The sequence below is a fragment of the Microcaecilia unicolor genome, chromosome 10 (assembly GCF_901765095.1).
Source record: "Microcaecilia unicolor chromosome 10, aMicUni1.1, whole genome shotgun sequence".
Classification (NCBI taxonomy): Eukaryota; Metazoa; Chordata; class Amphibia; order Gymnophiona; family Siphonopidae; genus Microcaecilia; species Microcaecilia unicolor.
In genome coordinates, this window is record NC_044040.1 from 215912754 (window position 1) to 215926627 (window position 13874).

General features: G+C 46.2%; 1 protein-coding gene across 2 annotated transcripts in view; it reads left to right on the top strand.

Annotated features, from left to right (window-relative positions):
• The first annotated feature begins 4051 nt into the window (after positions 1–4051).
• The window catches only part of LOC115478588, a 119700-nt gene continuing 109877 nt past the window's right edge, over positions 4052–13874 (top strand). The window contains exons 1-3 of one of the 2 annotated variants that reach the window (XM_030216060.1): positions 4052–4999; positions 5204–6427; positions 8898–8972. In XM_030216060.1, the coding sequence (XP_030071920.1) occupies positions 4105–4999; positions 5204–6427; positions 8898–8972 (2194 nt within the window). In that variant the 5' untranslated portion in view covers positions 4052–4104. Of the gene's footprint in view, positions 6428–8897; positions 8973–13874 lie in introns of both variants that reach the window. The other variant, XM_030216061.1, reaches the window with a different exon arrangement.

Genomic DNA, 13874 nt, shown 5'->3' on the forward strand with positions numbered 1-13874 from the left:
AGTCCTGCTAGAACTGCAGTCACTGAGAGTAAGACAGCTGTACAAGAGAGCACAATCTCAGGCACAGAGGGCATGAGTACTGTAGTAGAAAGTAGCTCTGGCACCCCTACTAGTACCTCAGTAAGTGAGAGTAAGACAACAGTACTAGAGAGCACAATCCCAGGCACAGAGGAAATGAGTACTCCAGAAGAAACTAGCTCTGGCACTCCTGCTAGTACTGCAGTCACTGAGAGTAAGACTGCCCTACCAGAGAGCACAATCTCAGGCACAGAGGGCAGTAGTACTCCAATAGAAACTAGCTCTGGCACGCCTGCTAGTACTGCAGTCACTGAAAGAAAGACAACAATACTAGAGAACACAATCTCAGGCACAGAGGGCATGAGTACTCCAGTAGAAACTAGATCTCTCACTCCTGCAAGTACTGCAGTCACTGAGAGTAAGACAACAGTACTAGAGAGCACAATCTCAGGCACAGAGAGCAGTACTACTACTGCAGAGCCCAGAACTGTTACTCTTGGTAGTACTACAGAAAGTGAGAAAAGTACTGTAGCAACAAATTACACAATCCCAAGGACAGAGGAGAGCAGTACTGCAACACAGGCCAGCACTATTAGTCCAGGAAATATCACAGTAATTGAGAGCTTCATGACAGCAATAGAAAGCACAATGCCAGGCACAGAAGGCATGAGTACTGTAGTAGAAACTAGCTCTGGCACCCCTCCTAGTACCTCAGTAAGTGAGAGTAAGACAACAATACCAGAGAGCACAATCCCAGGCACAGAGGGCAGTAGTACTCCAATAGAAACTAGCTCGGGCACTCCTGCTAGTACTGTAGTCACTGAGAGTCAGACAGCCGTACCAGAGAGCACAATCTCAGGCACAGAGGGCAGTAGTACTCCAATAGAAACTAGCTCGGGCACTCCTGCTAGTACTGCAGTCACTGAGAGTAAGACTGCCCTACCAGAGAGCACAATCTCAGGCACAGAGGGCAGTAGTACTCCAATAGAAACTAGCTCTGGCACGCCTGCTAGTACTGCAGTCAGTGAAAGAAAGACAACAATACTAGAGAACACAATCTCAGGCACAGAGGGCATGAGTACTCCAGTAGAAACTAGATCTCTCACTCCTGCAAGTACTGCAGTCACTGAGAGTAAGACAACAGTACTAGAGAGCACAATCTCAGGCACAGAGAGCAGTACTACTACTGCAGAGCCCAGAACTGTTACTCTTGGTAGTACTACAGAAAGTGAGAAAAGTACTGCAGCAACAAATTACACAATCCGAAGGACAGAGGAGAGCAGTACTGCAACACAGGCCAGCACTATTAGTCCAGGAAATATCACAGTAATTGACAGCTTCATGACAGCAGTAGAAAGCACAATGCCAGGCACAGAAGGCATGAGTACTGTAGTAGAAACTAGCTCTGGCACCCCTCCTAGTACCTCAGTAAGTGAGAGTAAGACAACAGTACCAGAGAGCACAATCCCAGGCACAGAGGGCAGTAGTACTCCAATAGAAACTAGCTCGGGCACTCCTGCTAGTACTGTAGCCACTGAGAGTCAGACAGCCGTACCAGAGAGCACAATCTCAGGCACAGAGGGCAGTAGTACTCCAATAGAAACTAGCTCTGGCAGTCCTGCTAGAACTGCAGTCACTGAGAGTAAGACAGCTGTACAAGAGAGCACAATCTCAGGCACAGAGGGCATGAGTACTGTAGTAGAAAGTAGCTCTGGCACCCCTACTAGTACCTCAGTAAGTGAGAGTAAGACAACAGTACCAGAGAGCACAATCCCAGGCACAGAGGAAATGAGTACTCCAGAAGAAACTAGCTCTGGCACTCCTGCTAGTACTGCAGTCACTGAGAGTAAGACTGCCCTACCAGAGAGCACAATCTCAGGCACAGAGGGCAGTAGTACTCCAGTAGAAACTAGCTCTGCCACTCCTGCTAGTACTGGAGTCACTGAGAGTAAGACAGCCGTACCAGAGAGCACAAACTCAGGCACCGAGGGCAGCAGCAGTACTGCAGAGCACAGAACTGATACTCTGGGTAGTACTAAAGTAAGTGGGAAAAGTACTGTAGCAGCAAATTATACAATCCCAAGGACAGAGGAAAGCAGTACTGCAACACAGGCCAGCACTATTAGTCCAGGAAATATCACAGTAACCGAGAGCATTATGACAGCAGTAGAAAGCACAATGCCAGGCACAGAAGGCATGAGTACTATAGTAGAAACTAGCTCTGGCACCCCTAGTAGTACCTCAGTAAGTGAGAGTAAGACAACAGTACCAGAGAGCACAATCCCAGGCACAGAGGGCAGTAGTACTCCAATAGAAACTAGCTCTGGCAGTCCTGCTAGAACTGCAGTCACTGAGAGTAAGACAGCTGTACAAGAGAGCACAATTTCAGGCACAGAGGGCATGAGTACTGTAGTAGAAAGTAGCTCTGGCACCCCTACTAGTACCTCAGTAAGTGAGAGTAAGACAACAGTACTAGAGAGCACAATCCCAGGCACAGAGGAAATGAGTACTCCAGAAGAAACTAGCTCTGGCACTCCTGCTAGTACTGCAGTCACTGAGAGTAAGACTGCCCTACCAGAGAGCACAATCTCAGGCACAGAGGGCAGTAGTACTCCAATAGAAACTAGCTCTGGCACGCCTGCTAGTACTGCAGTCACTGAAAGAAAGACAACAATACTAGAGAACACAATCTCAGGCACAGAGGGCATGAGTACTCCAGTAGAAACTAGATCTCTCACTCCTGCAAGTACTGCAGTCACTGAGAGTAAGACAACAGTACTAGAGAGCACAATCTCAGGCACAGAGAGCAGTACTACTACTGCAGAGCCCAGAACTGTTACTCTTGGTAGTACTACAGAAAGTGAGAAAAGTACTGTAGCAACAAATTACACAATCCCAAGGGCAGAGGAGAGCAGTACTGCAACACAGGCCAGCTCTATTAGTCCAGGAAATATCACAGTAATTGAGAGCTTCATGACAGCAATAGAAAGCACAATGCCAGGCACAGAAGGCATGAGTACTGTAGTAGAAAGTAGCTCTGGCACCCCTCCTAGTACCTCAGTAAGTGAGAGTAAGACAACAGTACCAGAGAGCACAATCCCAGGCACAGAGGGCAGTAGTACTCCAATAGAAACTAGCTCGGGCACTCCTGCTAGTACTGTAGTCACTGAGAGTCAGACAGCCGTACCAGAGAGCACAATCTCAGGCACAGAGGGCAGCATTAGTACTGCAGAGCACAGAACTGATACTCTGGGTAGTACTACAGTAAGTGAGAAAAGTACTGTAGCAACAAATTATACAATCCCAAGGACAGAGGAAAGCAGTACTGCAACACAGGCCAGCACTATTAGTCCAGGAAATATCACAGTAATTGAGAGCTTCATGACAGCAGTAGAAAGCACAATGCCAGCCACAGAAGGCATGAGTACTATAGTAGAAACTAGCTCTGGCACCCCTAGTAGTACCTCAGTAAGTGAGAGTAAGACAACAGTACCAGAGAGCACAATCCCAGGCACAGAGGAAATGAGTACTCCAGAAGAAACTAGCTCTGGCACTCCTGCTAGTACTGCAGTCACTGAGAGTAAGACTGCCCTACCAGAGAGCACAATCTCAGGCACAGAGGGCAGTAGTACTCCAGTAGAAACTAGCTCTGCCACTCCTGCTAGTACTGGAGTCACTGAGAGTAAGACAGCCGTACCTGAGAGCACAATCTCAGGCACAGAGGGCAGTAGTACTCCAATAGAAACTAGCTCGGGCACTCCTGCTAGTACTGCAGTCACTGAGAGTAAGACTGCCCTACCAGAGAGCACAATCTCAGGCACAGAGGGCAGTAGTACTCCAGTAGAAACTAGCTCTGCCACTCCTGCTAGTACTGGAGTCACTGAGAGTAAGACAGCCGTACCAGAGAGCACAAACTCAGGCAGCATTAGTACTGCAGAGCACAGAACTGATACTCTGGGTAGTACTACAGTAAGTGAGAAAAGTACTGTAGCAACAAATTATACAATCTCAAGGACAGAGGAAAGCAGTACTGCAACACAGGCCAGCACTATTAGTCCTGGAAATATCACAGTAACCGAGAGCTTTATGAAAGCAGTAGAAAGCACAATGCCAGCCACAGAAGGCATGAGTACTATAGTAGAAACTAGCTCTGGCACCCCTAGTAGTACCTCAGTAAGTGAGAGTAAGACAACAGTACCAGAGAGCACAATCCCAGGCACAGAGGGCAGTAGTACTCCAATAGAAACTAGCTCTGGCAGTCCTGCTAGAACTGCAGTCACTGAGAGTAAGACAGCTGTACAAGAGAGCACAATCTCAGGCACAGAGGGCATGAGTACTGTAGTAGAAAGTAGCTCTGGCACCCCTACTAGTACCTCAGTAAGTGAGAGGAAGACAACAGTACTAGAGAACACAATCCCAGGCACAGAGGAAATGAGTACTCCAGAAGAAACTAGCTCTGGCACTCCTGCTAGTACTGCAGTCACTGAGAGTAAGACTGCCCTACCAGAGAGCACAATCTCAGGCACAGAGGGCAGTAGTACTCCAATAGAAACTAGCTCTGGCACGCCTGCAAGTACTGCAGTCACTGAGAGTAAGACAGCCGTACCAGAGAGCACAATCTCAGGCACAGAGGGCAGCATTAGTACTGCAGAGCCCAGAACTGATACTCTGGGTAGTACTACTGTAAGTGAGAAAAGTACTGTAGCAACAAATTACACATACCCAAGGACAGCGGAGAGGAGTACTGCAACACAGGCCAGCACTATTAGTCCAGGAAATATCACAGTAACCGAGAGCTTCATGACAGCAGTAGAAAGCACAATGCCAGGCACAGAAGGCATGAGTACTGTAGTAGAAACTAGCTCTGGCACCCCTACTAGTACCTCAGTAAGTGAGAGTAAGACAACAGTACTAGAGAGCACAATCCCAGGCACAGAGGAAATGAGTACTCCAGAAGAAACTAGCTCTGGCACTCCTGCTAGTACTGCAGTCACTGAGAGTAAGACTGCCCTACCAGAGAGCACAATCTCAGGCACAGAGGGCAGTAGTACTCCAGTAGAAAGTAGCTCTGGCACCCCTACTAGTACCTCAGTAAGTGAGAGTAAGACAACATTACTAGAGAGCACAATCCCAGGCACAGAGGAAATGAGTACTCCAGTAGAAACTAGATCTCTCACTCCTGCAAGTACTGCAGTCACTGAGAGTAAGACAACAGTACTAGAGAGCACAATCTCAGGCACAGAGGGCAGTATTACTACTGCAGAGCCGAGAACTGTTACTCTTGGTAGTACTACAGAAAGTGAGAAAAGTACTGTAGCAACAAATTACACAATCCCAAGGACAGAGGAGAGCAGTACTGCAACACAGGCCAGCACTATTAGTCCAGGAAATATCACAGTAATTGAGAGCTTCATGACAGCAGTAGAAAGCACAATGCCAGCCACAGAAGGCATGAGTACTGTAGTAGAAATTAGCTCTGGCACCCCTAGTAGTACCTCAGTAAGTGAGAGTAAGACAACAGTACCAGAGAGCACAATCCCAGGCACAGAGGGCAGTAGTACTCCAATAGAAACTAGCTCGGGCACTCCTGCTAGTACTGTAGTCACTGAGAGTCAGACAGCCGTACCAGAGAGCACAATCTCAGGCACAGAGGGCAGTAGTACTCCAATAGAAACTAGCTCTGCCACTCCTGCTAGTACTGGAGTCACTGAGAGTAAGACAGCCGTACCAGAGAGCACAAACTCAGGCACCGAGAGCAGCATTAGTACTGCAGAGCACAGAACTGATACTCTGGGTAGTACCACAGTAAGTGAGAAAAGTACTGTAGCAACAAATTACACAATCCCAATGTCAGAGAGTAGTACTGTAACACAGCCCAGCGCTATTAATCCAGGAAGTATCACACTAACTGAGAGTTTTATGACAGGAATTGGGAGCACAGTCCCAGGCACAGAGTGGAGTAGTACTACAGCAGAGACTAGATCTGATACTCTGGGTGGTACCACAGTAAGTAAGAGAAATACTGTAGTGACAAATTACTTGATCCCAAGAACAAGTGAGAGCAGTAAAGCAACACAGGCCAGCACTATTAATCCAGGAAATATCACAGTAACCAAGGGTTTCATGACAGGAGTAGGGAGCCCAATTCCAGGGACAGAGGGCAGCAGTACTACAGGAGAGATCAGTTCTGGGAAACGAGGTAGTACCACAGTAGCTGAGAGAAGTACGAGAACTACAGAGACCTCCACCATTGGAACGAGAGTTGGAAGTACATCCAGGGATAGAAACGCTTCAGCTGGAATCAGCAGTTCTACAGTCAGTTCAACAACCGTATCTACTCTCCGGCATTATGGGACCTCTCTGAGCACCACAGTGATCAGGACCTTCAGTGCAACTCCTGCGGGAAAAAGTAAGTGTCGTGTCACAAAAGTTCCACGGAGTCAGACTTTTTCTTATTGCAAATAATTTTTATTATTATTATTATAATAACTAGTACAGGAACATTTGCAGCAAGTCAAAGCGCAAGCTGATCCAAGCTTGGTTTTATTCCATTGCAGCTCTGAATTTGTAGTTCTGATTTTTCTCAGACAGGAAGGCGCACAAGACCATAGTTGCCTTTGGGTAAAGCCTGAAGTGGCTCCTCTCATGACCTGACACTTGCTGATACCTAGGTATGAAGTCCGAATTAGCACTGGTTGGCCTGAGCTGCTGCGACTTTTTCAAAAGGACAATGTTTACTGGAAGTAGATCACATGAAACTTACTGACAGCAGATTGAGTGTTTTTTAGTCAGTACACAATTATTATTATTATTATTTCTGCGTTTATACCCCACATTTTCCCTCCTACTGGTAGGTTTAAACAGGGGCGTATCTGAACTTCAATGGTAGGGGGGGCCAAAGCCGAGGTGAGGGGGCACATTTTAGCCCCCCCTCCAGCGCCACTGACCCTCCCTCCCCGCTGAAGACGACAACACCACCACCACCTCCTTTAAACCCCCCCCTCGCCGAGGACGACGACACCACCACCCACCCGACGGCGACACCACCACCACCTGGCTCCAACTACTTTGAACCCCCCCTCCCGCCGTCACTCCCGCCTCACCTCCCTTTGCTGGCGGGGGACCCCAACCCCCGCCAGCGCTGCCGAAGTCTCCTTCCTTCGTTTGGGTTTGGTTTCTGACGTCCTGCACGCAGGTACAACATGCAGGACGTCAAACTCACAGTTCTCTGTGAGTCTGACGTCCTGCATGTTGTACGTGCGTGCAGGACGTCAGAAACCAAACCCAAACAAAGGAAGGAGGGAAGGAGACTTCGGCAGCGCTGGCGGGGGTTGGGGTCCCCCGCCAGCAAAGGGAGGTGAGGCACGACGGCGGAGTGACGGCGGGAGGAGAGGGGGAGGAGAAGGTCGTCAGGGGGGTCCAGGGGCAAATCTACGGGGGCCAGGCCCCTGTGGCCCCATAGCAGATACGCCCCTGGGTTTAATCCTGCTTACAGTAATCTAAGTTACAATAGGTTATAGGTATTAGTGTTCTGTGAGGATTACATTTATCTTATAGTAAGCTGGTTGAAATGTGGTTTCCAGTTCCAGTTATCATTAAAGTGAACCTTTTACGTGACTTAGAGCCGTCTAGATTGACACAGGCTTGGTTCAGTTCTGTCCGTTTTCATGATGATGGAGTGTATATCAGTGATGTATTTGCTTACGTTGGGTTGTCTGAGAGGAATTGCCTGACTAGGTGGGTTTTCATGTATTTTCGAAAGGATAGATAGTTGTCCATGAATTTTATGTTTTTTGGTAGAGTGTTCCAGAGTTTGGTGCATATATAAGAGAAGCCAGTGGTGTATGTGGATTTGTATTTTAGGCCCTGGCATCTAGGGAAGTGGAGGGTGAGGTATGACTCACGCTTTTGGTTACGTTCTGAATTGGAAGGTCTGTTAGTCTGGTCATGTAGCCTAGTGAGATGCTGAAATTCTGTAGGTCAAAGAGCAGGTTTTGAAGGGTCTGCGTGCTTTGATGGGTGTTTTTGGAGTAAAGGTCTAGAGCTGTCAAATCGTTTTTTTCTAAATATGAGTCTGGCTGCTATATTTTGTGCTGCTTGTAATTTCTTTAGGATTTGGTCCTTGCATCCAGCGTAGATTCCATTGCAATAATCGGTATGGGCAAGAACCATAGTTTGGACAAGGGTGCGGAACACGTCTCTTGGAAAGTAGTATTTTATACATTTCAGTTTCCACATGTGGGGAACATTTTCTTTGTGGTGTTCACTGCCTGGTTATTGAGAGATAAGTTGTGATCGATTGTGGTTCCTAGTACTTTTAGGTTGTCTACTATTGGAAGCAATGATCCCATGGCGTTGATGTTGGTGTAGCATTTGGTGTTATGAGGAGATGATAGTATTAAGCAGTGTGTTTTCTCTCAATTCCATTTCAGTTTGAAGGCTGATGCTCAAGATTCCATGATACTTATGTTGTTTGTGATTCTGGAGGTGATTTTGGTTGTCAGTTTTGAAAGGGATTTTAATTGATTTGTCATTGGCGTAGATGAAGGGGTTGAAGCCATGTTTGGATAGGGACCTTGCGAGGAGGACTAGCATTAAGTTAAATAGTATTAGTGGTGAATCCCGGGGAACTCTGCAATCTGCTTTCCGGGGGGGGGGGGGGGGGGAGGGGGGAAGGGGAGGAGGGAAGATATCTGAGTTTGATTTTACTTGATACTTGAAGAAAGCTATGGAATGTTTTGTCAGGGAATAAATCTCCCCATTAGGATCTGTTGGTTGCTACTTCCAATGGACCATTGATCTGACCTTGCATAGCACTAGTTATGTTCTTACATTCTTATTTATTTCCTTGGATGTATTGAGCTGTGTTTCTTTCCTAGCTGCTTCTACATCATCCCATGATGCTCAAGAAGGGTCTACAACCATGACCAAGACATATCAGCCATCCATCGCAGGTACTCCTTCTATGAGTGGGATCATTACTGCTCTACAGTTTTGTTAAAGTTCAGGTATTAGTATTTTAAGTTGAGCTTGGGTGGGGAGCACCAGGATTGGGGTGGTAGAGGGGAGGGTGAGCTGCCAAGAGGACTATAGTGCCCACCCAGTTTGGCAGAAAGCCCACCCACAATTAGAAGTCTGGCTACGTCACTGCCCTATTAGAGATTAAGCCTGGTCAGAGAGCAAGGCCTTCAATTTCTTTTGAAACACCAAGTGGAGTGGAAGAGTGGCCTAGTGGTTAGGGTGGTGGACTTTGGTCCTGAGGAACTGAGTTCACTTCAGGCAAAGGCAGCTCCTTGTGACTCTGGGCAAGTCACGTAACCCTCCATTGCCCCATGTAAGCTGCATTGAGCCTGCCATGAGTGGGAAAGCGCAGGGTACAAATGTAACAAAAAAAACAAAAAAGTAAATAGTTTCCAGTAGCTGGCAAAGACAATGTCTTGCCTCACCAATTTGCTTCATTTCTTTGAAGGCACGAATAAACATGTGGATAAAGGTGAGCCGATTGATGTAGTGTATCTAGATTATTAGAAAGCTTTTGATAAAGTTCCTCATGATAGACTCCTGAGAAAATTAAAAAGTCATGGGATAAGAGGCAATGTTCTGCTGTGGATTAGGAATTGGTTATTGGACAGAAAACAGACGGTAGGGTTAAATGGTCATTTCTCTCAATGGAGGAGGGTGAACATTGGAGTGCCGCGGGGATCTGTACTGGGGCCGATGCTATTTAACATACTCATAAATGATATGGAAATCAGAACGATGAGTGAGGTGATTACATTTGCAGATGATACAAAACTATTCAAGGTTGTTAAAACATGTGCGGACAGTGAAATATTGCAGGAAGACCTTAGGAAATTGGAAGACTGGGCATCCAAATGGCAGATGAAATTTAATGTGGACAAATGCAAGGTGATGCACATTGGAAAGAATAATCCGAATCATAGTTACCTGATGCTAGGGTCCACCTTGGGGGTCAGCACTCAAGAAAAAGATCTAGGTGTCGTTGTAGATAATACGCTGAAAAGCAAACATGATGCTAGGAATTATTAGGAAAGGGATGGAGAATAAGACTGAACATATTATAATGCCTCTGTATTGCTCCATGGTGCGACCGCACCTTGAGTATTGTGTTCAGTTCTGGTTGCCTTATCTCAAAAAAGATATAGCGGAATTAGAAAAGGTTCACAGAAGAGCGACCAAAATGATAAATGGGATGGAACTCCTACTACTACTACTACTTAACATTTCTAGAGCGCTACTAGGGTTACGCAGCGCTGTACAGTTTAACAAAGAAGGACAGTCCCTGCTCAAAGGAGCTTACAATCTAACGGACAAAATGTCAAGTTGGGCAGTCTAAATTTCCTGAATATGGTATGGTATGGTATGGTGTTTGGGCTCTTTAACTTGGAAAAGAGAAGGATGAGGGGCGATATCATTGAGGTCTACAAAATCCTGAGTGGTGTAGAACGAGTAGAAGTAAATCGATTTTTTACTCATTCCAAAAGTACAAAGACTAGGGGACACTCAAGGAAGTTACATAAAAATACTTTTAAAACAAATAGGAGCAAATATTTTTTCACGCAAAAAATAGTTATGCTCTAGAACTTTTTGCCACAGGATGTGGTAACAGTGGTTAATATATCTGGGTTTTAAAAAGGTCTGGACAGGAGGGTCACGTGGGAGGCAGCCAAAGCGGTACTTAGGGGTACAATAATAGCATACACTAGTTACAAGAAAAAGGCTAGAAACAAGGAGATACTCCGTCTCGAATATCAAGTGCGGGAGGCAAGGAGGAATTTTGGTCAATTTCCCAATCTCCAAAAAAAGGACCAGTTGTTGGCAGCACAGGCAGCTCTTAATACCTTGCTTCACGCACGTATAGTTAAATCTCTGCAGTACTATAAATACAAACTCTTTGTGCATGGTAACAAGCAAGGAAAGTTGTTGGCCAATTTAATTCGACAAAAGTCGGGTGCGCAAATGATAATGCAGATAGATAGAGGAGATGGGGTTAGGGTACACAAGGATAGAGAAATTGTAGAAGTGTTTTGATCTTACTATCAACAACTGTATGAGGATTTAGAAAGCCAAATTTATTTGGAGGGCAGCAAGGGTCCCTTTACAAGGCTCCAGGGCCGGATGGATTTCGATATGAGTTCTACAACATTTTGAACCCAATAATTGTACCGACTTTGCAGAGGTTATTTACTTCTTTTGTAGAGAAAGGGCGGATGTCTGATTTGTTGAACACCGCGCAGATGGTGGTGTTGTTAAAACCGGGGCGGAATCCAGAGTTGCCTTCGTCGTACAGGCCCGTATCTTTATTGAATGTTGTCAGCCTGTCACCCTTTCACTCCTGGGCCACGGCTGACCCTGCTTAGCTAGGTTGTTCCAACTACGACTCCTGCTCCGTCTGCCCTGGGCAACGCTCTGTTCTGATGTTCACCTCCGTATCCTCCTTTCATTCAGTCATACCTCAAGGTGGTTTTTATGAATAGTATTTTCCCAAAGGATGACCAAAGACTTCAGTCATATCTTAAAAGAATTCCTCTTTTATTTTCACGCAACACAGTTCATCTTTCTTGCAATACATGATCATATTTCCTCCTTCAACATTAACCCTTGTTAATATCCACCGGGTTACCCCAAGGATTCCTTCCTTGTCTTGCAACATTAAAGCTCACAGCAATTCAATGTTATCTTCCTTTTCTCCACCCAACCGGCAGTTTCACTCTCTCTTCTGCCTCAATCTCTGGGTTACTTTCTGCCACAGCCTCTTCCCCAACTGTCTCAATTCCTGTCTTCCAATACCACTCAGTTTAGGAAAGACAGCAGCCAGCAAACCTCTCACCTTGGCTTCTCTAGACTGAGCCCAAGCAGAAACCTCCATTCCTTCCTCCTCCCTCTCTCCTGACTCTTCCACTTTATCCCATTCCATCACCTCCTCCTCCCACTCAGGCTCCCCCAGCTGTTCATCATTACCCTGATTGGAACTCATCTCCCAATCCTGCTCCTCCTCTCCCACTGCTTGCTCATAATGTTTTGGGTCAGATGCATTATGGGGTCGGTAGTTCCTAGCCTTATCCCTTCCTTCCCCTACTCTTTTACCCACCAGGGGGCGAGCGTCCTGCTCATACGGGACATGTGCTTGCCTCCTCCGCTCTTTCTTGGGTCGCTCTCGCTTTCCTTGTGACCGTCCTCTCAGTAACCCCCCACAATGTGGAAGCTAAGATTCTGGCGAAACTCTTGGCGAATAGAATGGCAGCTATATTTATATGAGTTTGATGGGGTTTTTATTGCAGCTGTTCAGGCATTGTACAGTGCACCTAGAGCGGCATTGTGGTACAATGAGGTAGCTTCCACTTTTTTTGAGATTCAGAGGGGGACTTGCCAAGGACGCCCTCTGTCACCACTCCTATTTGTTTTATCGCTAGGCCCGTTAATTAAGGAAATGATAAGTAACCCAGACATACAGGGGGTCCGTAATGGTATACAAGAATTTAAGGTATCTGCCTTTGCGGATGATATATCAGTGCATTTGACCAACCAAGAGGCCTCCCTGACTGCTCTTATGGATAGCTTTGCTGAATTCAAATGAAATCTTGATAAATCTTTGGCCCTGCTCACGCAGCCCAGGGTGAGGCATAAATGGAGACGTGCTTTTCCCCTAAAATGGGCATCTCGCTTCTTTACATATTTGGGTATAAAACTTCCTTACAAGACATTCTTGATACATGATTTAAATGTTTCCTCTCTCCTAGATTTTTCTAAAGAACAATTTGCAAAATGGATGTCACTTCCAATCTCGGTGTACGGGAGGATTCAGCTTTTCCGTATGGTTCTCTTCCCCCGATGGCTCTACACCTTGCAGGTTTTGCCTCTCAAGTTGGTGGGTAGCGATTTACTTGCTCTTCGGAAAATCTTGCTAAACTTTTGTTGGCAGGGGAGGAAGCCTCGAGGCTCCTTTAGGTATCTGCGAGGTTCCTGGCAGGGTAGAGGCCTGGGACTACCAGATATCCAGAAATACAATATGGCATGTTTGCTTAGGTACCTGGGAGATTGGCTTTTGGAAGAACAGAAATATACACCCCGGATTTATGAAATGGCATCATATCATCCATGGAATATTTTCCAGGGGAGGAGAATGCCAGTTTTCGATGGTGGGCGGTTAGAGGGATTTCCCACGTATTCCATCTTTTGGAGAATGAGGTTACTTCCTGTTCCAGGACAGAGGGAGCAGGGAGCCAGCGGAGCCGACAGCTGCATGGCTGCTCCCAGCAGCTAAGAATGCACCCGGTGGGGGGAGGGGTTGATGCGGCGGAGGGGGAGGGGTGCACAGCGGCAATCCGCCCTGGGTGACAGCCAACCTAGGAACGCCACTGTTCTGTCTACAGGCTTAGGTATCTGATATATCTATTCTCTTGAATTTATTGCTTATTGCTTAATTAAGTTGTCCTATGAATCTGTATTGTGGTGCACTTCTCTGTCTTCTAACCCTGCCCCTCCCCAAAAAGACAAAAACAACAACAAAAAAATCGTTCTCTTCCTGCTTAGCTCTGATAGTAGAGAGGATAGGTTTTTCTAACTGCTTCTTGTCCTACACCCTGCTAACTCTTGCTGTAGCATTCTAACTTTGTGGACAGGTTCTGCCAATCCTAGGAAAAAAAAAAAAAAACAGAAAAAAGCAGCCTTAGTCTCCCAACTGGTTATAAATTTGCATTTTACATTGATGAAACTGCTAAAATTAGTGGAAATATTTGGATTTATTACAGGAAAATTATATTCTAGTGGAATCTGATTGTTGAATCAAATTGAAGTCGTTGTTATCAGATATGGGAAGCAACTGTTGGCCCTGG